The 23,475-nt window shown below is 37.8% G+C and overlaps 1 protein-coding gene across 1 annotated transcript in view; it reads right to left on the reverse strand.

The window, feature by feature from the left end:
* Positions 1 to 14,822: 14,822 nt before the first annotated feature.
* Positions 14,823 to 23,475, reverse strand: part of LOC121368404 (serine/threonine-protein kinase Nek6-like) — a 27,002-nt gene continuing 18,349 nt past the window's right edge. The window contains exons 8-11 of the mRNA XM_041493115.1: positions 23,292 to 23,349; positions 20,902 to 20,947; positions 20,288 to 20,372; positions 14,823 to 16,838 (exon numbers count right to left, since the gene is read on the reverse strand). Of these exons, the coding sequence (XP_041349049.1) occupies positions 16,719 to 16,838; positions 20,288 to 20,372; positions 20,902 to 20,947; positions 23,292 to 23,349 (309 nt within the window). The 3' untranslated portion in view covers positions 14,823 to 16,718. The remainder of the gene's footprint in view (positions 16,839 to 20,287; positions 20,373 to 20,901; positions 20,948 to 23,291; positions 23,350 to 23,475) is intronic.

Consider the following 23,475-nt stretch of genomic DNA (forward strand, 5'->3'; position numbering starts at 1 on the left):
AATGTAAATCATGTATATTTTAAAATTAATTTTACATTAGGGTTGTTTTGTTGGTTGTTTTTTTGTTTTTGTTTTTTTGATGAGTTGCTATGATTCGAGTTAGTAGTATAATAAAAGACGTCGTTACTACAGTACACCGATAATGAAAGTTAATCCTGCTTATAAAAATATATATTTATAAATATTGCAGTACGGTATATTTGGGTAGAAAACAATAGATGTTGACATTTTCTCCGTTATGACATTATTATTGTTTTAAAATAGAGAATCTGCAGGTACATAACATGTATATTATGATATCATGATAAATGTGATAACCCTATGCTATGTGGTTGTTACACTTTTAATTTCTTTTTAGTTTAAATGATTTACAAATAGGCCTACTGACATTACTTTTTGTAAGAGTTTTATTAGACATTGTACAGTTAGAATTCTTAATAACAGTACCATAGTTGTTAAATGTGAATTCACATTCAGTTCACAGGTTTGTGTCCATGGAAAAATCATATTCTGCGATGAAGACTAAAATTATTGTACTTGTTTTATATTAAAACAGAATAAGCACAAACAAATCAATTTCAATTCTTTATTCATATTCTTGTGTAAGACTGCAATGGCCCATTCCTTCATCTTTGAGAACAACCATCATATTAGTTAAATTAGGATATTTATTTTGAAAACACAAAACATTAACTCTTAAGATATTTAATTTAGAAATCATTACTCCTCAAACTTAATCATGTTCATGGGTGCAAATCCTCTCGGTCTCTTACCTCCAATTCTGATTATTTTGAGGGGTGCGATTTTTCCTTCTAAATGCACTTTACTACACATAGCAGCACATACCACTGTCTTTAATATACCCGTCGTGGGACACTGGTTGGGACGGAAAAAAAAACAATCAAAGAATGGGTCCACCGAAGAGATTCGATCCTGCGACCCACACACTTCTAGTTAGCGTTCTAATTGTTAACTGCGTAATTATTACACACTGTCAGCTTTGCTAATACCATATAGAAACAAACAAACAGAAAACACACATAACAGAAGAAGAAAAAAAACGAAATTAAAAAAGAAGAAAAAAGAAGAAGAAGGAAATTCCTCTAAATCCACTTTTACACTTGAAAGGTCACTTTTTCATACCATATATTTCTGGAGGAAAATTTCTTCCTCAATCCCGCGTTTCACTAATTACAGGCTTCAGCAGAAGTGGGGGACTTCAGGTTTGTCAACTTATAACAACAGTTTGTAAAAAAAATAAAAATAAGACACTGTTTTAAAAAATCATGTTTTATAATCTTAATAACACCATATTTTACTTGCATATAAATAAAAATATGCAAATGAAAAAAAAATTACTACCAACAAAGCCTGCATTGTATTAGCATATGAACATCATCAACAATGGCGATCCCCGTGGGTGGACCCATTGGGCTATTTCTCGTTCCAGCCAGTGCTCCATAACTAGTATAACAAAGGCCGTGGTATGTACTATCCAGTCTGTGGGATGGTGCAAATAAAAGATCCCTTGCTGCTAATCGAAAAGAGTAGCCCATGAAGTGGCAACAGCAGGTTTCCTCTCATTATATGTGTGGTCCTTAACCATATGTCTGACGCCATATAACCGTAAATAAAATGTGTTGAGTACGTCGTTAAATAAAACATTTCCTTCCTTCATCAATAATGGATATAACAATAGTTACTATATTGTATTAAAACGGAGAATACAAGCTCAACCCATAACATGTTTTATTGCCTTTGCCATTGAAAATGTCTCTTTGAAGCAATATATTAAAGCCTTTGTTATACATATGGTCTATACAATGCGACACAGTTGTTTTGTTTAATATTGAATACTTGAATATCTAAAAACACATTTACACAATAGGCTACTCATTTTATACCTGGTACATGACACATAAAACTAATATGATGCACACACCATTTTACCATTGGAAAACCAAACGAAAGACTTGCATCGATGTATGAATTTTATATAATTAAGGGGCGAAACCAAACGAAAGACTTGCATTGATGTATGAATTTTATATAATTAAGGGGCGAAACCAAACGAAAGACTTGCATCGATGTATGAATTTTATATAATTAAGGGGCGAAAAAAGGAATATTTGTTTAACGACACCTCGACATATTTTAAACAACAACAGTTTGGTGTCTTAACATGATTATTTCCTGATTGTTCATATAGAAAGAATAAACCGGATGCAGCCACATAGAGGAAGGAAATGGTGGTTTATTTAATGACACACTCAACACATTTTATTTACGGTTATATGGCGTCAGACATATTGTTAAGGACCACACATATTGAGAGAGGAAACCCACTGTCGCCACTTCATGAGCTACTCTTTTCCATTAGCAGCAAGGGATCTTTTATATTCACCGCCCTATAGACAGGATAGCACATACCACGGTCTTTGATGTACCAGTCGTGTGCCACGTAAGGCTAGCACTAACGATAAAGCAGCAAGGGATATTTTACATCTTTTTATCGTTCCTATAGATTGGACAGTACATACCATGGCCTTTTGTTGAACCAGATGTCGGGCACTGGTTGGGACAGGAAAAAAACCCCGATTCCATTAAGATCGTTCGATCCTGTGTCCTATCACACAGCAGGTGAGCGACATGTAACACCTGAGATGAGCGACCTATGAAACCCGACCAGAATTATATACATGTACATATTGAAAAAAACAATTATGCCACCTGCTATTTTGACTGTGAGGTTTGAAAACCAGAACGTACTATTTTCTTAAAAACTAATTATTACTCGATAACTAAGAACCACAATCATGACATTTCAGGAAGTGGTATTTACGATATTGGAGAAAATAAAAAAAAATAAAAAAATGTATAACTGACAAAATTAGTACGTGACTCAAGTATAAAGCTGCAGGGTGCCCTCATGCCTCCAAAGACACCAGCACCTCTGATGCGTTTCTGGAGCCCATTTCACAAAACTTTTATTAATTTTAAGTTTTCATATGCGACTAGCAGTTATACCGGTCACACGTTTAGGTGTGTTTGGATGAAGCTTTTTAAGGACAAAAGAAAATGAAAAATGTGTATTTCAAACTTTTTTCTTTCTTTTCTTTTGTACTGTTAACATAATAAGAATTGTTGTTTAGTCGTAGATTTACGTTTATGTGCAAATTGGGCCATGACCTATTGTTGGTTTCCCTGTTTTCAGTGCAATGCTCATTCAAGTTCCTCTAGATTGGCTACTGGCAGGTCCAGCTTCTATAACAGTATCTTGTGCAAAAGGATGTCCCAGATGGGTTCCTGCGGGTTAAGATCTGGACTCATGGCAGGCCAAGGGATTGTCATTATAACGTTCTGCTGGACGTATCTTGTTACTTCTGTGGTCTCGCAATGTCGTCCATGTAGACGGGTTTCGTAGCAAGTTGGTGTTTATCAAAATATGGTGCAATGGTCGGATAGATTTTATGCCTGTACCTGTCACCAGTCAGATTAGTTTGAAGTTACTTGCTATATTTAGTACCAACTGATAACTACTGTATACAGTGGTATACTGCAATACGAGGAGGTGCTCTGGAATGAGGGCGGCCAACTGAAAATGTTCGTGGTTGACCTATGTTGATTTTGGATTTTTTTTACATGATACCTAAAACTAGTAGTCACATGACCCTCTCGATAGAGTTGTATTTTTCACAGAATATTTTCTGACATAGAAATTGTATTGAACTGCATGGAGTAGGCCTAATTAAAGTTGGTGTGCAACCAAAAATATGTGGTTAACATGCCGTGACTGGTTTCTACAACTTATGCCGTTTTATGCTACATGTAACGAATAACGATTATGCCAAAAAACAGAGTATCCACAAATTTTAAGAACAACATACGCCTCAAGCTCTGGTAAAGTGTCGCCCTTTTATATAGCTTATACGTATATAAAGTTACGTGTTTTGAGACATTCTCTTCTATTAATTAAAACGGTTATATTTATTAAATACCATGTGAGAAATTCTGCGTCAGTGCAAATCGAGTAAATTCGTGAAATTAGGTGAGCCCGCTAATCAGTGGTCAATAGCCCCAGCAGGAAATTTTACAGGGGGGTGGGGGGGGGGGGTGTCGAGGTGTCAAATTTTGCAGGGGGGGGGGGGTCGAGGTGTCTGGTGAAGCCCGATAACATCTCAGTACTTCCATATCCATTCACAGGAATGTAAAAAATCGGGATATGATTTTTTTTTTCGCCTTGAGCAGGGAGGGGGTTTCGACTCCCAACCCCCCCCCCCCCCCTGCGCACGAGCCTGCCCAGGAGCCTATATCAGTGGCCAATGAATTTTAACGCACCAAAAGCATGAAAGAAAAATGGATTTTTCGTTCTAAATGCTTATATACACATACATACATGCATACATACATACATACATACATATATATATGTTTCGAGACAGCAGCTTTACTGTAATAAATTGGTTCTACAAGATATTTATGCGAAATACATTGTCTACACTTACTAGTAACTGGTCCTAAATACAAGAACTTAGTAAACTGATCCATTTGAGCTAGGAGAGAGCTAATTCCTTCTTGGTCTTGGAGTAATGAGCAGAGCAGGATACAACTTCACTCCTCTTCTGCCAACTTGCCAGTGTCATTCAACAAAAAAACCACAATCCAGTATATTTTACACAACGGTAAATGACAGCTGGTAGTATAACTATGTTTAATAGCTAATGATGCGTAGAATAATGTGTTGGGTCTTGCTGCATAAGCTAAGCCACGCATGTACGTGAACATGCATTATTATGCATATTATGTGTCATGTTTCTAAAATCTTGAAAACTGTCGAACCATTTTAATTATTAATATTAGTAAGTATTATTAATAAACGTTCTTTATTGAGGGTTAAAATTCTGAGATTACTGCTAAAGCAGTACATGTCCCCTACCTGGCGCAACACATTTTCGTATCTGCTAAATTCAAGGGCCATAACTGTGTGAAAACAAATGGGTGAAATGCCATGGAAGTCAAATTTGATCTGTACCAGAACATGATAAAACTATACACACAATTTCAGCTCGATATCTTGAGGTATTGCAAAAAAAAAAAAATTGAAAAAAAAAAGAAATCAAGAAAACTTAATTTTGTATCTCTCAAGTTCAAGGGACATAACTGTGAAATATGTTTAACTCTCCATAAACATCATGATTTGCAACAGTACATGAAAAAGCTATACCCTAAATTTCAGCTCAATATCTCATTGGACAATGGCATTGTGACAAAAAGTCAGGAAAACTCATTTTCATATCCTAAGTTCAAGGACCATAATTCTGAGAAAAATGGTTAAATTGCCATGCAAGTCAAACATGTTCTGTAACAGAACATGATAAAGCTATACACAAACTTTCAGTTCGATATGTCAAGGCATTGTAAGAAAAACATCCGGGAAACTACAGGTGGGACAGACGGACGTACCATAGTGAGCGCTTTACCACTGGGCTGTGGACAATCGCCAAAGCGACAGAGAGTGGCACACGAACACACACACGCACACACACACACAAAGAAACAATATTATATTCACGTTTTCTCAAGGTGAAAAAAGTATTTGATCTACGAGTCGTATGCCTGCTTGGCATATGTACCACTCTGGCATATCAAAGGCCGTGGTATGTGCTATCCTGTCCGTGGGTTGGTGCATAGGCCTATAAAAGATAACTTGCTACCAATGATAAAATATAGCGGGTTTTCTCTCTAACACTGATAAATTTACCAAATATTTGACATCCAATAGCCGATGATTAACGAATCAATGTGCTGTACTGGTGTCATTACACAAAACAAACCTTTTTTGGTGATTGTTGGCACTTGTCGTATTATTGTATGAGACGGCCCCTGGAAGACGGAATGGCTGAGTGGGGGATGATTTGACGCAATGTCACGATCTAGGTCGGCGAACACAAAATTCTGTTGGGTTTCTTTCTGTAGTGTGTGCATTAGTGACTAATATCTGATTTTTTTTTAATCAAGGAACTTGAAAATGGTCAATGTAAATGTATTTGACGTCAAACAGGATTGTTGTGGTATTAGAGCGGAAATCTTTGACTACTTTTTGGTGGTCTGCGATTGCTAAAACATTATATAGCTTGGTCTCTGACTGTAATAAAAATTAAGTAAAGTTTTGTTTTATTTAACGATGCCACTAGAGCACATTGTTTCTTTATCTTATCATCGGCTATTGGACGTCAAACATATGGTCATTCTGACAGGGTTTTTTTAGAGGAAACCCGCTGTCGCCACATAGGCTACTCTTTTTTTACGACAGGCAGCAAGGGATCTTTTATTTGCGCTTCCCACAGGCAGGATAGCACAAACCATGGCCTTTGTTGAACCAGTTATGGATCACTGGTTGGTGCAAGTGGTTTACACCTACCCATTGAGCCTTGCGGAACACTCACTCAGGGTTTGGAGTCGGCATGTGGATTAAAAATCCCATGCCTCGACTGGGATCCGAACCCAGTGCCTACCAGCCTGTTGACCAATGGCCTAACCACTACGCCACCGAGGCCGGTACCAACAAAGCCTGCATTGTATTAGCATATGAACATCATCAACAATGAAGATCCCCGTGGGTGGACCCATTGGGCTATTTCTCGTTCCAGCCAGTGCTCCATAACTAGCATAACAAAGGCCGTGGTATGTACTATCCTGTCTGTGGGATGGTGCAAATAAAAGATCCCTTGCTGCTAATCGAAAAGAGTAGCCCATGAAGTGGCAACAGCAGGTTTCCTCTCATTATCTGTGTGGTCCTTAACCATATGTCTGACGCCATATAACCATAAATAAAATGTGTTGAGTACGTCGTTAAATAAAACATTTCCTTCCTTCATCAATAGTGGATATAACAATAGTTACTATATTGTATTAAAACGGAGAATACAAGCTCAACGCATAACATGTTTTATTGCCTTTGCCATTGAAAATGTCTCTTAGAAGCAATATATTAAAGCCTTTGTGATGCATATGGTCTATACGATGCGACACAGTTGTTTTGTTTAATATTGAATACTTGAATATCTAAAAACACATTTACATAATAGGCTACTCATTTTATACCTGGTACATGATACATAAAACTAATATGATGCACACACCATTTTACCATTGGAAAACCAAACGAAAGACTTGCATCGATGTATGAATTTTATATAATTAAGGGGCGAAACCAAACGAAAGACTTGCATCGATGTATGAATTTTATATAATTAAGGGGCGAAACCAAACGAAAGACTTGCATCGATGTATGAATTTTATATAATTAAGGGGCGAAAAAAGGAATATTTGTTTAACGACACCTCGACATATTTTAAACAACAACAGTTTGGTGTCTTAACATGATTATTTCCTGATTGTTCAATAGAAAGAATAAACCGGATGCAGCCACATAAGGAAGGAAATGGTTTATTTAATGACACACTCAACACATTTTATTTACGGTTATATGGCGTCAGACATATTGTTAAGGACCACACATATTGAGAGAGGAAACCCACTGTCGCCACTTCATGAGCTACTCTTTTCGATTAGCAGCAAGGGATCTTTTATATTCACCGCCCTATAGACAGGATAGCACATACCACGGTCTTTGATGTACCAGTCGTGTGCCACATAAGGCTAGCACTAACGATAAAGCAGCAAGGGATATTTTACATCTTTTTATCGTTCCTATAGATTGGACAGTACATACCATGGCCATTTGTTGAACCAGTTGTCGGGCACTGGTTGGGACAGGAAAAAAACCCGATTCCATTAAGATCATTCGATCCTGTGTCCTATCACACAGCAGGTGAGCGACATGTAACACCTGAGATGAGCGACCTATCAAACCCCACCAGAATTATATACATGTACATATTGAAAAAAACTATTATGCCACCTGATATTTTGACTGTGAGGTTTGAAAACCAGAACGTACTATTTTCTTAAAAACTAATTATTACTCGATAACTAAGAACCACAATCATGACATTTCAGGAAGTGGTATTTACGATATTGGAGAGAAGAAAATTTTTTTTTTTAAAATGTATAACTGACAAAATTAGTACGTGACTCAAGTATAAAGCTGCAGGGTGCCCTCATGCCTCCAAAGACACCAGCACCTCTGATGCGTTTCTGGAGCCCATTTCACAAAACATTTATTAATTGTAAGTTTTCATATGCGACTAGCAGTTATACCGGTCACACATTTACGTGTGTTTGGATGAAGCTTTTTAAGGACAAAAGAAAATGAAAAATGTGTATTTCAAACTTTTTTTTTTTTTTTTTTTTTTGTACTGTTAACATAATAAGAATTGTTGTTTAGTCGTAGATTTACGTTTATGTGCAAATTGGGCCATGACCTATTGTTGGTTTCCCTGTTTTCAGTGCAATGTTCATTCAAGTTCCTCTAGATTGGCTACTGGCAGGTCCAGCTTCTATAACAGTATCTTGTGCAAAAGGATGTCCCAGATGGGTTCCTGCGGGTTAAGATCTGGACTCATGGCGGGCCAAGGGATTGTCATTATAACGTTCTGCTGGACGTATCTTGTTACTTCTGTGGTCTCGCAATGTCGTCCATGTAGACGGGTTTCCTAGCAAGTTGGTGTTTATCAAAATATGGTACAGTGGTCGGATAGATTTTATGCCTGTACCTGTCACTAGTCAGATTCCCTTGCTCAGTGATCATGTCCAGTTTGCAGTCATTGGACAAGCAAACTCACATCATGACTGATCCCCCATTAAAGGTACTGTGGGAGGAATGTTCCTGGGCGTGAATGCCGTGTTTTTCTGCCGCCAGAATGAATGCGCCCGTCTGCGACACGCAACAAAAACCTGCTCGTATCCGACTACTGAATCTTTTTCCGCGTTATTGGGTTCCAGCCACGTTTCACCAAACATCATGTCAAACGCTGTCTGCAATTTACTATCTGACTGCATAGAATGCTTAATGGTGACATTTGTCTGTAGGGCATCCAGTCATTCTTGCATGCGGCAAATGGTTGTCGCCTAATCAGACAAGAGGACCCATGTTTTCAAAGCTGTCTTAGCGCTACGATATCGTAAAACTGTCGTAGGTTATGACGTCACTACAACAAATAGTGTTATTTTACCTTGTTTTGTTTTAAAGGGACATTTCCTAGTTTTTAAACACTAAAGCATATTTTTTACTATTGGAGCCGTTTTTGATCACTGAAATGATACTTTACTTAGATTTTATTGTTTAAATTATCCATTTCGGTACATTCGAAGTGTTTTTGGTCATCCTAGTGTTTTTAATATCACAAAATGCATTTCTCATATTTTTAAAAACGGACATGCGTCTCAGAAGTAACAGTTATGGAGTCGAGTTTTAGTCTATTTTTAGAGGGTATTCCACCATTTCAAAGTCACAGACTCATGTTTCACTCAGTTGTAATTTTATCCAAATGTGTTACAGGTTTGTAGATTAACTAAACTTAGTGTTAATTTTCACGTGTTGGAACTAGGGTCTGTCCCTTTAACGGAATGTTAAATGAATACCAGAAGTCACAAGTTCGTGATGTAGGTTCTTAATTAGGAAACATGAAACATGGTTAGTAAGTTAACAACATGTTGATACAGATAGTATAGGTCTCAGCTCTTGGGTGAATTACACTTCTGTAGTACTTAAATATACCGATTGGTTTGAAGTTACTTGCTATATTTAGTACCAACTGATAACTACTGTATACAGTGGTATACTGCAATACGAGGAGGTGCTCTGGCATGAGGGCGGCCAACTGAAAATGTTCGTGGTTGACCTATGTTGATTTTGGATTTTTTTTACATGATACCTAAAACTAGTAGTCACATGACCCTCTCGATAGAGTTGTATTTTTCACAGAATATTTTCTGACATAGAAATTGTATTGAACTGCATGGAGTCGGCCTAATTAAAGTTGGTGTGCAACCAAAAATATGTGGTTAACATGCTGTGACTGGTTTCTACAACTTATGCCGTTTTATGCTACATGTAACGAATAACGATTATGCCAAAAACAGAGTATCCACAAATTTTAAGAACAACATACGCCTCAAGCTCTGGTAAAGTGTCGCCCTTTTATATAGCTTATACGTATATAAAGTTACGTGTTTTGAGACATTCTCTTCTATTAATTAAAACGGTTATATTTATTAAATACCATGTGAGAAATTCTGCGTCAGTGCAAATCGAGTAAATTCGTGAAATTAGGTGAGCCCGCTAATCAGTGGTCAATGGCCCCAGCAGGAAATTTTGCAGGGGGGGGGGGGGGGGGGGGGGGGGGGGGGGGGGGGGGGGGGGGGGGGGGGGGGGAGGTGTCAAATTTTGCAGGGGGGGGGGGGGGAGGTGTCTGGTGAAGCCCGATAACATCTCAGTACTTCCATATCCATTCACAGGAATGTAAAAAAATCGGGATATGATATTTTTTTTCGCCTTGAGCAGGGAGGGGGTTTCGACCCCCAACCCCCCCCCCCCCCCCCTGCGCACGCGCCTGCCCAGGAGCCTATATCAGTGGCCAATGAATTTTAACGCACCAAAAGCATGAAACAAAAATGGATTTTTCGTTCTAAATGCTTATATACACATACATACATGCATACATACATACATACATATATATATGTTTCGAGACAGCAGCTTTACTGTAATAAATTGGTTCTACAAGATATTTATGCGAAATACATTGTCTACACTTACTAGTAACTGGTCCTAAATACAAGAACTTAGTAAACTGATCCGTTTGAGCTAGGAGAGAGCTAATTCCTTCTTGGTCTTGGAGTAATGAGCAGAGCAGGATACAACTTCACTCCGCTTCTGCCGACTTGCCAGTGTCATTCAACAAAAAAAACACATTCCAGTATATTTTACACAACGGTAAATGACAGCTGGTAGTATAACTATGTTTAATAGCTAATGATGCGTAGAATAATGTGTTGGGTCTCGCTGCATAAGCTAAGCCACGCATGTACGTGAACATGCATTATTATGCATATTATGTGTCATGTTTCTAAAATCTCGAAAACTGTCGAACCATTTTAATTATTAATATTAGTAAGTATTATTAATAAACGTTCTTTATTGAGGGTTAAATTTCTGAGATTACTGCTAAAGCAGTACATGTCTCCTACTTGGCGCAACACATTTTGGTATCTGCTAAATTCAAGGGCCATAACTGTGTGAAAACAAATGGGTGAAATGCCATGGAATTCAAATTTGATCTGTACCAGAACATGATAAAACTATACACACAATTTCAGCTCGATATCTTGAGGTATTGCAAAAAAAAAAAAAAAAAAAAAAAAAAAAGCGACAGAGTGGCACACGCACACGCACGCACGCACACACACACAGAAACAATATTATATTCACGTTTTCTCAAGGTGAAAAAAGTATTTGATCTACGAGTCGTATGCCTGCTTGGCATATGTACCACTCTGGCATATCAAAGGCCGTGGTATGTGCTATCCTGTCCGTGGGTTGGTGCATAGGCCTATAAAAGATAACTTGCTACCAATGATAAAATATAGCGGGTTTTCTCTCTAACACTGATAAATTTACCAAATATCTGACATCCAATAGCCGATGATTAACGAATCAATGTGCTCTACTGGTGTCATTACACAAAACAAACCTTTTTTGGTGATTGTTGGCACTTGTCGTGTTATTGTATGAGACGGCCCCTGGAAGACGGAATGGCTGAGTGGGGGATGATGTGACGCAACGTCACGATCTAGGTCGGCGAACAGAAAATTCTGTTGGGTTTCTTTCTGTAGTGTGTGCATTAGTGACTAATATCTGATTTTTTTTTAATCAAGGAACTTGAAAATGGTCAATGTAAATGTATTTGACGTCAAATAGGATTGTTGTGGTATTAGAGCCGAAATCTTCGACTACTTTTTGGTGGTCTGCGATTGCCAAAACATTATATAGCTTGGTCTCTGACTGTAATTAAAGTTAAGTAAAGTTTTGTTTTATTTAACGACGCCACTAGAGCACATTGTTTCTTTATCTTATCGTCAAACATATGGTCATTCTGACACTGTTTTTTGGAGGAAACCCACTGTCACTACATAGGCTACTCTTTTACAACAGGCAGCAAGGGATCTTTTATTTGCGCTTCCCACAGGCAGGATAGCACAAACCATGGCCTTTGTTGAACCAGTTATGGATCACTGGTCGGTGCAAGTGGTTTACACCTACCCATTGAGCCTTGCGAAGCACTCACTCAGGGTTTGGAGTCGGTATCTGGATTAAAAATCCCATGCCTCGACTGGGATCCGAACCCAGTACCTACCAGCCTGTAGACCGATGGCCTAACCACGACGCCGCCGAGGCCGGTCATGCTGTTACAAATGCAACAGCCTGAGCGTAATAAAGTTTTGTTCTGTTCTGTGGTTGAACGATATAATTATACCGATGGCCTAAATACGCCACCGAGGCCGGTTCTGACTGTAATGAGAGCGTATTTATGTCCAAATGTCCGTCTAGCTCTCTTACAGTCAGAGTACTCGGGCTAAGATCGACCGTGCATCGAGCGAGCGCTTTACCACTGGGCTACGTCCCGCCCCCTACATACATACAGACAGACGGACATAAGGACGGATATGAAGCCTATAGTCTCCTCCGGTTAGACCGGTAGGGGACACAGTATTAATAAACTTCCTTTATTGAGAGTGAAAATCACATTCAACATCAAATAAGACCCGTTGTTCCATCGGTCCCTCTGGAGAGGTGGAGAGTTAAGTTTTTTAGACAATACATATGGTGTGGTATTTTCTGAATATTTCAGTTTGGGTAATTAACGTTTTTTTATTTGTTGAATGTAAGATTATAAATCTGAACGATAAAATCGTAATACATGATCAGGGCCATATCTCTGCACAATGCAGAGTCGAATGGGTATTTGGTAAAATATATAGGTTGATTCTACGAGTCTTATTCTAGTGCCTCGTCAATAGGACAGCCACTCCCGAGGATATATCCTTCCTCTTATACCACCAAAAAGTGGACAGCCACTTCCAGACTAGTTTACTAACTCAAATGCTAGATTATGTAATCTTTGATTACAATTTTAAAACTTTCAACTTTTTTTTTACCCCACCCCACCTCCCCAGCTCCTGTTTATAAATCTAGCTGCTTGCATTAATTCTGTACCTTCTGAAGTCGAGTAATTTAAAACTTTGAACATTTCCCTTAAACTGTTGAATACAAATCTAATTAATAATTACAGCAAAACGGATGCATTATCATGGTAATTAATTAGTCGAGGGGCGGTACGTAGCCCAGTGGTAAAGCGTTCGCTTGATGCGCGGTCAGTCTGGGATCGATCCCCGTCAGTGGGCCCATTGGGCTATTTCTCGCTCCAGCCAGTGCACCACGACTGGTATATCAAAGGCCGTGGTATGTGTTATCATGTCTGTGGGATGGTGCATATAAAATATCCCTTGCTGCTAATCGAAAAAGAGTAGCCCATGAAGTGACAACAGCGGGTTTCCTCTCTCAATATCTGTATGGTCTTTAAACATATGTCCGACGCCATATAACCGTAAATAAAATGTGTTGAGTGCGTCATTAAATAAAACATTTCCATTTAATTAGTCTCCAAAGGATTATTCGACATTTCTATTAGATGTACGTACAATTTCACAAAGAACGTATTAACATAAACACATCTTTTATTGACACAAGTATAAACAAGTAATGCATATAAACACACTTCTTTCATTGACATAAATATATATATATTTTTAAAACATGTTAAAAATTATAAAGATATAAGAAAATGTAAGAATATCATCATTTTAATCAGTGTACACCTGCATTGTAAACTTAAGTACTTAAACCTGGTTGATCGCTATGTATGGAATTAAATCGTTCTCAATTAAAAAAAAACCCACATAATAGTTACATAAAAATATACATGACACAAAACCTCAGTTTACTGTATACTTACACCCAGGCGCGTGTGCAGGGGGTGGGGGGGGGGGGGGGGGGTTGTGGTAAAAAAAAAAAAAAAAAACCTGCTCAAGTAAAACAAAACAAAATTCTCCCTAGGGTGCATGATTCGACCCCACTCCTATAAACTTCGCTCACCAATGTCTAGCTAGACCCCCATCCTGCATACATTCCTGCACACGCGCGTGAAACCCCAATACAATTAATTTAAAAAACGTATTGTACTCGCATTCGTTCGTTTGTTCGAGATACATATTGTAAGTAACAAGCATAAGCGTTAGAAGTCGAGGGGCCAAACTCTGTCAAAAATTATGCATTGCCATCCCGCCCCCCTCAAGTCGAAAGGCGAATTAATCTATAGTTGCTACTCATCCCCGAAGCTGCCAGCATCTTCCGAGGCCTATTGCAGGGTATTTAATGATCACTCGTGCAATATTTTCTGCTTCCCTGTCATGGACAAACCTCTCTGGCGAAGTCAGAGGTTGTGTCCACGACAGGCGTGCTTGGACAATTATTTGATGGAAGCATGCCGAAAATTACCCACACCCACAATATTTTTTGTCCTAGAATTTTGGCAGTTGTGGCCATCTAACTTTAAAGCCCCAGTATTGGCAGTAATGTCTTCAGCATCATTTAAAGGTGCAATCTCTGATCGTCATTCTACAATAGTTTTACTAATTAAAAATACAAACAGAACTACAGTTCACCGGCCTCGGTGGTGTCGTGGTTAAGCCATAGGACATAAGGCTGGTAGGTACTGGGTTCGATGCCCTGTACCGGCTCCCACCCAGAGCGAGATTTAACGATTCAATTGGTAGGTGTAAGACCATTACACCCTTTTTTCTCTCACTAACAACTAACATCTAACCCACTACTAGACAGACAGCCCAGATAGCTGAGGTGTGTTCCCAGGACAGCGTTCTTGAACCTTAATTGGATATAAGCAAGAAAAAAAACTGAAATAAATTCGTCTGTTTTCACTGTAAACAGATATCGTCAACTGGCTATACAACTCGTCATCGCACAAAAAAAAAATAATAATAATAATAATAATAATAATAAAAATCCAGCTTTCCGTTGTAGTTATATATTTTCAAGCAGTTTGGCAATTAGATGCAGAATGTAACTAAAAGCTATATTTTTGACTTTTTCTTCGCGAAGTACTCGCGTGCGTAATCTCTTGACGTATAATTATGTGTGAATTAAATCGCATTTCAACGTACAGTAAGCGTTATCTATTTGAACTAAAATCATGTGTTTTAATGTAACTTAAGGCGATGCCACACAATACGAGTGAGTCGTACGAGAATAGCCGATTGTATAACAACCGATGATTCGGATGAAAGCGTAATACGTGTCTAATCACAATCGGCTATTCCCGTATATATGTTCTTGTATGAGGGACTCGTATCGTGTGGCATCGCCTTAGATTCAAATGAGATCTAAATAAAATAAAATAACGGTGCGCCACACACATACACAAACAAACAAACAACCAACAACATTAGTTGATGATGTATTCTACATGCCTAGATTATAGATACACGTATTAAACATATTCTAGAGACTGCAACTTTAACTTATTTCACAAATGCTAAATACAAATAAATTGACTGAAACATATTTTATTGGATTAGGCACAAGTTACACAACTTACTAGGCCTTCTCCATGTCACGACAGTAATATAGTAATGCAATTTACTTATGAACAATAAGAAATATTATTGAAAATGAGAAAGAAGAAAGGAAACAGAAAAAAAGACGCAATAACGTTTTTTATGTGTTCTATAATTAGACAGCAGGTTTAATAAAGGAAAACAAAAAACACACAAGGTATCGCAATGATAAATGTAATGGCTACAAAAATAATACTATCAATAAAATAAATATATAGTAATAATTTTAAAGATCCATACTTTATTTACTAATTAAGAGAAACGTTTTGTTTTGTTTTGTTATGTACTTAGAGCATTTTTACCATTTAAATAAATGAAAATTGTATTTGTTGATAACCTAGAATAAACATGACAGGTGAAACTGCAAAATAACTTACCACAGGCAAAAAAACACACAACAACTTGATGATCTATTCCAAATGTCTAAATATTATACAACACAATTACTGAACATTGCTATAAGTACCGAATGAACTGTAGGAAGTTACCAGATGCCACTGAATTCCTGGAAGATTTGAAATGATAAAAGTGCGTTGAACAGTGAATACGAACCACTATTTAATGATATTGTTCCTTAGATAATCTTTTGGTTATAGTTTGTCTTCTTTTACACACGTTTTCCAACCTACTGTATATGGTGGCGCAGTGGTTAAGCCATCGGACTAAAGGCTGGTAGGTACAGAGTTCGCAGCCCGGTACCAGCTCCAACCCAGATCGAGTTCTTAATGGCTCAGTGGGTAGGTGTATGGCCACTGCACCTACTAACCACTATCCCACTATTCTAAACAGCAGCCCAAATAGCTGAGGTGTGTGCCCAGGACAGCGTGCTTGAATCTTAATTAGATATAAGCACAAAAATAAGTTAAAATAAATATAGCGGCGAAAACGGATTAGATACGTATTGATCAGCATATTATCTTCCCATATTATGTTCTCAAAGCTGTAATGCGTGGTCAACCAAGTTGTGTGTGCTTTCAATGGTGACCTTGATTAACAGAGGCTGAAATCCCGGAAACCCTCGGCCAACCCATTGAAATCTGCTGAGCTCTTCTGTCGACTGTCTAGTCTGACGTAGCACCAGACTGAGCCTTATCGACGGCGAGCTCAAATAACCTGAGGAACATGATCTTTTCTCCATAAACCTTAAAGTTATCTTTGCCAAGCAAGGACTCGAGCTCTTTCTGTAAAAGACAAAAAACAAATAACTTGAGAGTGAACACTGAATGTCTTAATGATACCCCCAGCACAAACAAGGTGTCTATCAACATAGAGAGCTTCGCTGTTTACTTTTTAATTTTGTTACCAGCGCCGTAGCTAGTGGGGTGGGTGGGGAGGGGTACGGGAAAAAAAAAATCAATTTACAATTTACTGGTTATCGATATTGATGTGTTAAGTATGTAACCTCCCTGTAATGGATGCAAAATGGTATTTCAGAGCCCTTCTATTTCAAAATGGTCTTGGTACAAGCCACCGAACCCCATAGTGTCTTGCGCCTTCCATGCTCGTTCATTTAAAGAATTCACATGCCCCTCCCCCGTTAAAAAATTAAATAAAATAAAACCCTAGCCGACCGTTTTAAGTCATGTATTAAAAAAAAAATGTATTAGACATATGTTAAGATTTGTAGGGGAATAAAAGAAGATGCTTGAATACCATATATTTTGGCATCCGTAGTGGAGCATTACTTGTCAGCTGTTAAGTGTTTACATATACTAATTTCTGTCCTTTTGGAATAGAGTTGCTTTGATCAACATTCAGTTATACAAAATCTTAATGACTCAGTGGTTTATATAAACAGTCTGGGTAATCCACACAAAGCCAACAAGTTTATTAAGTATAGAACGTACTATTTGTTATCGTTTGTCATAGTACCAACTTTTAGAACTATCCATAAAAAAAGTCTACGAAATCAAACACTTTTTAATATTTAATATTAAATTTCTATTTAAATATTTAAAATTTTAAATTCTAGGAGATGATAAATTTTGAAAATTTGTATTTAGGTTTTTGTTTTAATTTAATAAAATTAAAAATTAAAAAAATTTAAAAATTAAAAACAAACTTTCACGAATATCTCTTTATTAATCTGTGAAGACTGCTTCTGAGAATCATTACACTTGGTTTCACAGATATCAAAGCAAAACTCTTGGCGAAAACAGACTTGTAAAATTTTAATGTTAAATTTGTATTTAAATTTTGTTTTAAATTTAATACAAATTAACACATTAATTCTCTATTAGTTTGTGTAGACAGTCGCAGAAAACCATAGTAGGTTACATGTACCAAGTTTCAGAACCAGCCAATCAAAACCCTAGGATATTCTGTTTTATTGCCATCACACACAATAATATAATTTTATTTGCCGACATAGAAGCATGGGAAAATCAACTTTGGAAAAATCAACTTTAATCTTGGAAAATTCAACTACCCTTAATATATTAATTAACCAATCTAATTAAAATTAGCTCCACTATTACATGTGGATCTAACAGCAGCCAGTTAAAAGAAGTTTCAATTATAAAGCATTATACTAACAAATAAACCTACATTTGGGATTTCCAAAGTATATGTACATGTATTTAAAATTTAGTTTTGACGACTGGATGAAAAAGTAAATTGATACTTATAAAAATATAGTAGAATAAGCACCAGAAGATGACAGAGACTGGGGGCTGGTTGCATATTCATTTGTTTTTTCACTGGCAGGGGAATGGAATGTATTATCTTAAGAGTAGGAGGAGAGAAGTGCCCCCTTGCCCCGCTCCCCACTTCCGACGCCTATAGAGAGAAACGTAGCCCAGTGGTAAAGCACTCGCTTGATGCACGGTCGGTTTGGGATCGATCCCCGTCAGTGGGCCCATTGGGTTATTTCTTGCTCCAGCCAGTGCACCAAGACTGGTATATCAAAGTATGTGCTTTCCTGTCTATGGGATGCTTATAAAAGATCCCTTGATGCTAATCGAAAAGAGTAGCCCATGAACCGGCGACAGCGGGTTTCCTCCCTCAATATCTGTGTGGTCCTTAACCATATGTCCAACGCCATATAACCGTAAATTAAATGTGTTGAGTGCGTCATTAAATAAACCATTTCCTTCCTTCTTCCGACACCTATGTTTATAGCCAAAACTCCATACTACACCATGTCATATATTAGGACGATCGGAAATTCAGTGATTCCGATCATCCCAATATTTGACATTGGAACATATATTAATATGCAAAACAAGGTAATGCTAGTAAGCATATTTTCATAATGTAAAAAGGCAAAATTGGTCCAAAACTACAAATCCAGGATAGACCCCTTAGATTAGTGTAAATCCATAATTCTATTTTACTAGCAATTTGGACGCCATGTTCACCGAAGTAGCATATTATTAAAAGACGGAATTCGATTGTTTGTTTTTTTATTTTTCAATTACTATAAGGCCATCCATACGCATAAAATCTGGAAGGTTTTTTTTACGCCTCCTCCCCACCCACCCATGTATACCTTTTATACGTTGATCATTACCCCCCCCCCCACACACACACACACACACACACACACACGCCCACACTGCCTCATGTACTGGCATACGCTGATCTTCCACACTGAACAGTACATCAGATATAGCTAGGAGCTTGGATTGAATACATTATACACCAATACCGGTAACTGAGAAATACAAGTAACAGCCGACGTTTAATAGTCTACATTTGTAACACGTTGCTTAAAAAAAACACCTCATTTAATAAGTTGTGTTTGACATTCAGTGAATCAATACTTTGTAACAATGCAGCATTGTTTAACTGAACACACTGACGAATATACAATGTCAGTGATCCCCCTCTCTCCCTGGGGAGGGACGTAACCCAGTGGTAAAACGCTCCCCTGATGCACGGTCGGTGTGGGATCGATCCTCGTATGTGGGCTCATTAGACTATTTCTCGTTCCATCCAGTGCACCACGACTAGTATATAAAAGGCTATACTGTGCTATACTATCTGTGGAATGGTGCTTATAAAAGATCCCAAATGTTTGACATCCAATAGCCGATGATTGATAAAGAATTGTGCTCTAGTGGTGTCGTTTAACAAATTAAACTTTCAACCCTCTCCCCCTGTACGCTCTTTGTACGTAATGCCCGAACTCTCTTCTCCTTCTTTGGGCGACCTACCGTACTTCACAGGCGGATCGGGGGGGGGGGGGGGGGGGGGCCTAAATTTTGCGACAGTTATAATTTTATTATATATTAATTTTAATTTTTTTACGATCCCCTTGCAAACCTCCCCCAAAGTTCCCTTGGCATTCCGCCCCATGTCAATGGGGCCCTCTAAATGGATTTTCTGGATCCGCCACTGTACTTTATGGATGACGTACTCTTAGGCTGTATCCTATCCAGCCGTGAGCGATTATTTTAGAAATCATTGATTGATTTATCCGTCGCGCTGTAATGGTGCCGTTAGGATACAACGATTGCAATCAGTGATTTCTAAAATGATCGCTCGCATCGCTAGCGTCCGGTTAGGATACAACTTTATTCACAGACGAAAAGTCGTCTTGCCATGACCCACCGCTGGTGCAGCAACATAAGCATAATGGATTTTGAAAAGTGATTTCAATTGGTAACACACATAATGTTCTATCTACCTTTAGTTGACCGGCATGTCCAACGTGTGACATGACTCGATAAGCTTGTTGAAGAGTACCCATCCCAATTCCTTGTGCACAGTATCTGAAAATAAAATATAAACATTTTATAAATCACAGAACATGTTAAATTGAATGTTACAGTCAGTGTACACCAATATATTATCTAAGTTTATGGTGTCAATTTAACCTTCAAAATAACGATTACAACAACATACATTCTTTGTAGTGATTCAACGAAATCATAAAAATTAGTTGGAACCTTTTTTCATTTACAACAAGAACGATGGAATGAAAGTTTTCATAAATATTTTTGTTTTAATGCAGAAACTATAGTCCTATTCAACTGTTTAGACCCTAAGTTTTTTTGCAAATATTATGTTTAATTCCTATTCAGTCCTTGGTTTCATTATATTTGCATGAAAACAAACCCAAAACCCGACAGGTTTTATATACAATTCATCATCTAAAATGTATGAAGTTGGCTTATTTCCATTTTACAAAAATCTCTGTATGTTTTGAATGCAGTTTCGTTCTCCTATAAATAACATGAACAATATAAAACTGAATTCATATTGTATATATATATTGATTAAAAACAGTTAAGGTCTTACTGTTGCAAAAGAACAATCTGATTCATCAAGAACTGTCCTTGATTTTCTGCAATAAAAAAAACCACGAAATAAAAATAAAAACAAATGATGTGTATAAACTGGTTATACTAACAAACAACATGTTATAATAATATTGTAAACGTTTTGGGGTGAGGGATATGGCATATGTATGCATTATTTGATATATTATTTAATGTCATTTTCGTTTTTATTTATTATTAGAAAACAACCTTGCAATTCTGATAATATATATATATATATATATATATATATATATATATATATATATATATATATATATATATATATATATATATATATATATATATATATATATATATATATCAAGACCTTACTTGCAAAATCATACCAGTGATTCGAAAAGAATTTGAAAACAATTCGGGATTGTGCCGACGGTATACGAAATGCTTCGGGTGAATTACGAAGTATGCCGGAAACTAATTTCAATATAAAATTTCATATAAAATTCGTTTCAAGACAAAAACACCCGTAATGTTATAGCCATAAAATCTGTTTATACTAGTATACAATCCAGAGTTTATTACTGCACTTTGCCACCTGTTTTTTTAGTGTTGAAATAGACCAACAAGTTCACTTCCAAGCTAACTCTCGATGAAGCTGGACGCTGTCGCCTTTGCTCTCGACGTGCCCCCCCCCCCCCCCCCCCCCCCCCACACACACACACACCTGGGGGGGCATTGATTACAAGCTTTGGATCGCTGCTGGAGTTTCGCGTCGCGTACACCGGGTCACGGCATTACTGATGGGCGGACTAGTGGAACCAGAGCTGAAACAACTGCCTGATGGAAGCGCTTACGAGCTACACACCATCAAGTCTACAGCCGGCAAGACGGGGTTGGTACTAACTCAGCGCCGAGAAGGCGTCTACCGACAAGCGGTCCTAGTTAGAGAGATGGATAGCCATACCATCCACAGGATCGTCAAGGCCCTTTTCGGCAACGACTACCGGAGTTTTATAACCATCCTCGCCGACCAGAGATGGAAGCACTTCATCCTCGCCTTTGCCGGTTCTCCGCTCATCAGTTCGCCTCGCCGTAGGCCAACCTCCACACCCTAACGGCCTTAACGAGGCCACTCACGTGGACATATAGATTGGACTTTAAACATTTAGACCTTCGTTCAAAATTTTATGTCGAAATTACTTTTTTTTAAATATTATTAAATAGTCCGATCCTCTCTTCTTTCTCTTATTTATTTTTGGACTGTCCTTCTAAAATGCTTCAAATTATATAAATATTCGGCCGAGCAGTCAATTCTTTTTTTTTTTTGGCTTGTAATTTTTTTCTTATTTTTTAAAAATTATTCTATTAACCTTTTTACCAATTGCTATTTTCAAAATTCTGCCCATTTTCAACACTACCCCCCCCCCCCCCCCCCCCCCCCCCACATCCCGAGTCAGGCCACCGATGTTATCGGAGGTCGGACTCGGGATGGGCGTGTTCGAAACCCTAGTGGTATATGGGCACCTTAAACTAGTTATCATCATCATCACCAACAAGTTCGCCTATTGCATAAATAGTCTCGCCCGATATTTTTAGAATTTGCATGCTTCCGAATAACGCTATAAAAGGCGAAATGTAATTGGTCGATATTTAAATTGTTATTTATAGATGGAATGTCACCTGGACATGGGAGTCCATGCAATGCTGTTAGATCTACTGGCAGACCCAGTAGAGCTAATTTTAATCAGATTGTTTATGGTGTATACTACCAAATCAAATCCCATAGACGACAATAGTAACATATGTGGCTAAAACTCGTACCTAAAGCGTATCAATCGACATAAACACCACGAATATAAATACTACCATCCCTCACCCTTAAAGTAAATCAGAAAACAATTGGGGTCGTTGCTTGTTTCAGATATAACGGGCAACGTCTATGGCTACCTTAGTTCCGCACAAAAATTGAGTACTTTTTTATAGGTACCCCATACATGTGTCAAGCACAAGGCTACTTGACACAGTGGTACTAGATCACATGCATTTTTTGTCCATTTTTTACAACCAACACGCTCACATTTATCACCAATCACAGGACTTCTGGTGTTAACTTCTCTATCAAAAGTTGGGTGCACCTCGAACTTTGACCCAGCCGGAAGTTATTTGGTTTAGTACTATCTTTAGAAAATGTTTCAAATGTGAGATGAAAATAATCAAATAAACGGTAATTGATGAAAGCAAGTTGATATTGTTTTGATTTTGATGCCGCTGGAATAAGTAGTAATTTCCAAACAGAACAATATCTTAGATATTATGAGAAAACCTAAAAAAAGAGCTTTCTTTAGCCGTTTTAGCTAACAAGATTAGATATATCTGTCTGTCTGTCTGTGTCTGTCTGGAGTTTACCTTTGGTTATCGGAGCTCCCGGGGTGATGGTGTCTTGTTCACTACCTCTAACCGTTGCCTGAAAAAATTACATTAATCCTTATATAATAATCAAAACAGGATGACAATGATGATGAAGAAAAAGATGATGTAGAGTAAAACAGGATGTCAATGATGAAGAAAAGGATGATGTTGGGAAAAACAT

The sequence above is a fragment of the Gigantopelta aegis genome, chromosome 3, assembly GCF_016097555.1.
Source record: "Gigantopelta aegis isolate Gae_Host chromosome 3, Gae_host_genome, whole genome shotgun sequence".
Lineage (NCBI taxonomy): Eukaryota > Metazoa > Mollusca > Gastropoda > Neomphalida > Peltospiridae > Gigantopelta > Gigantopelta aegis.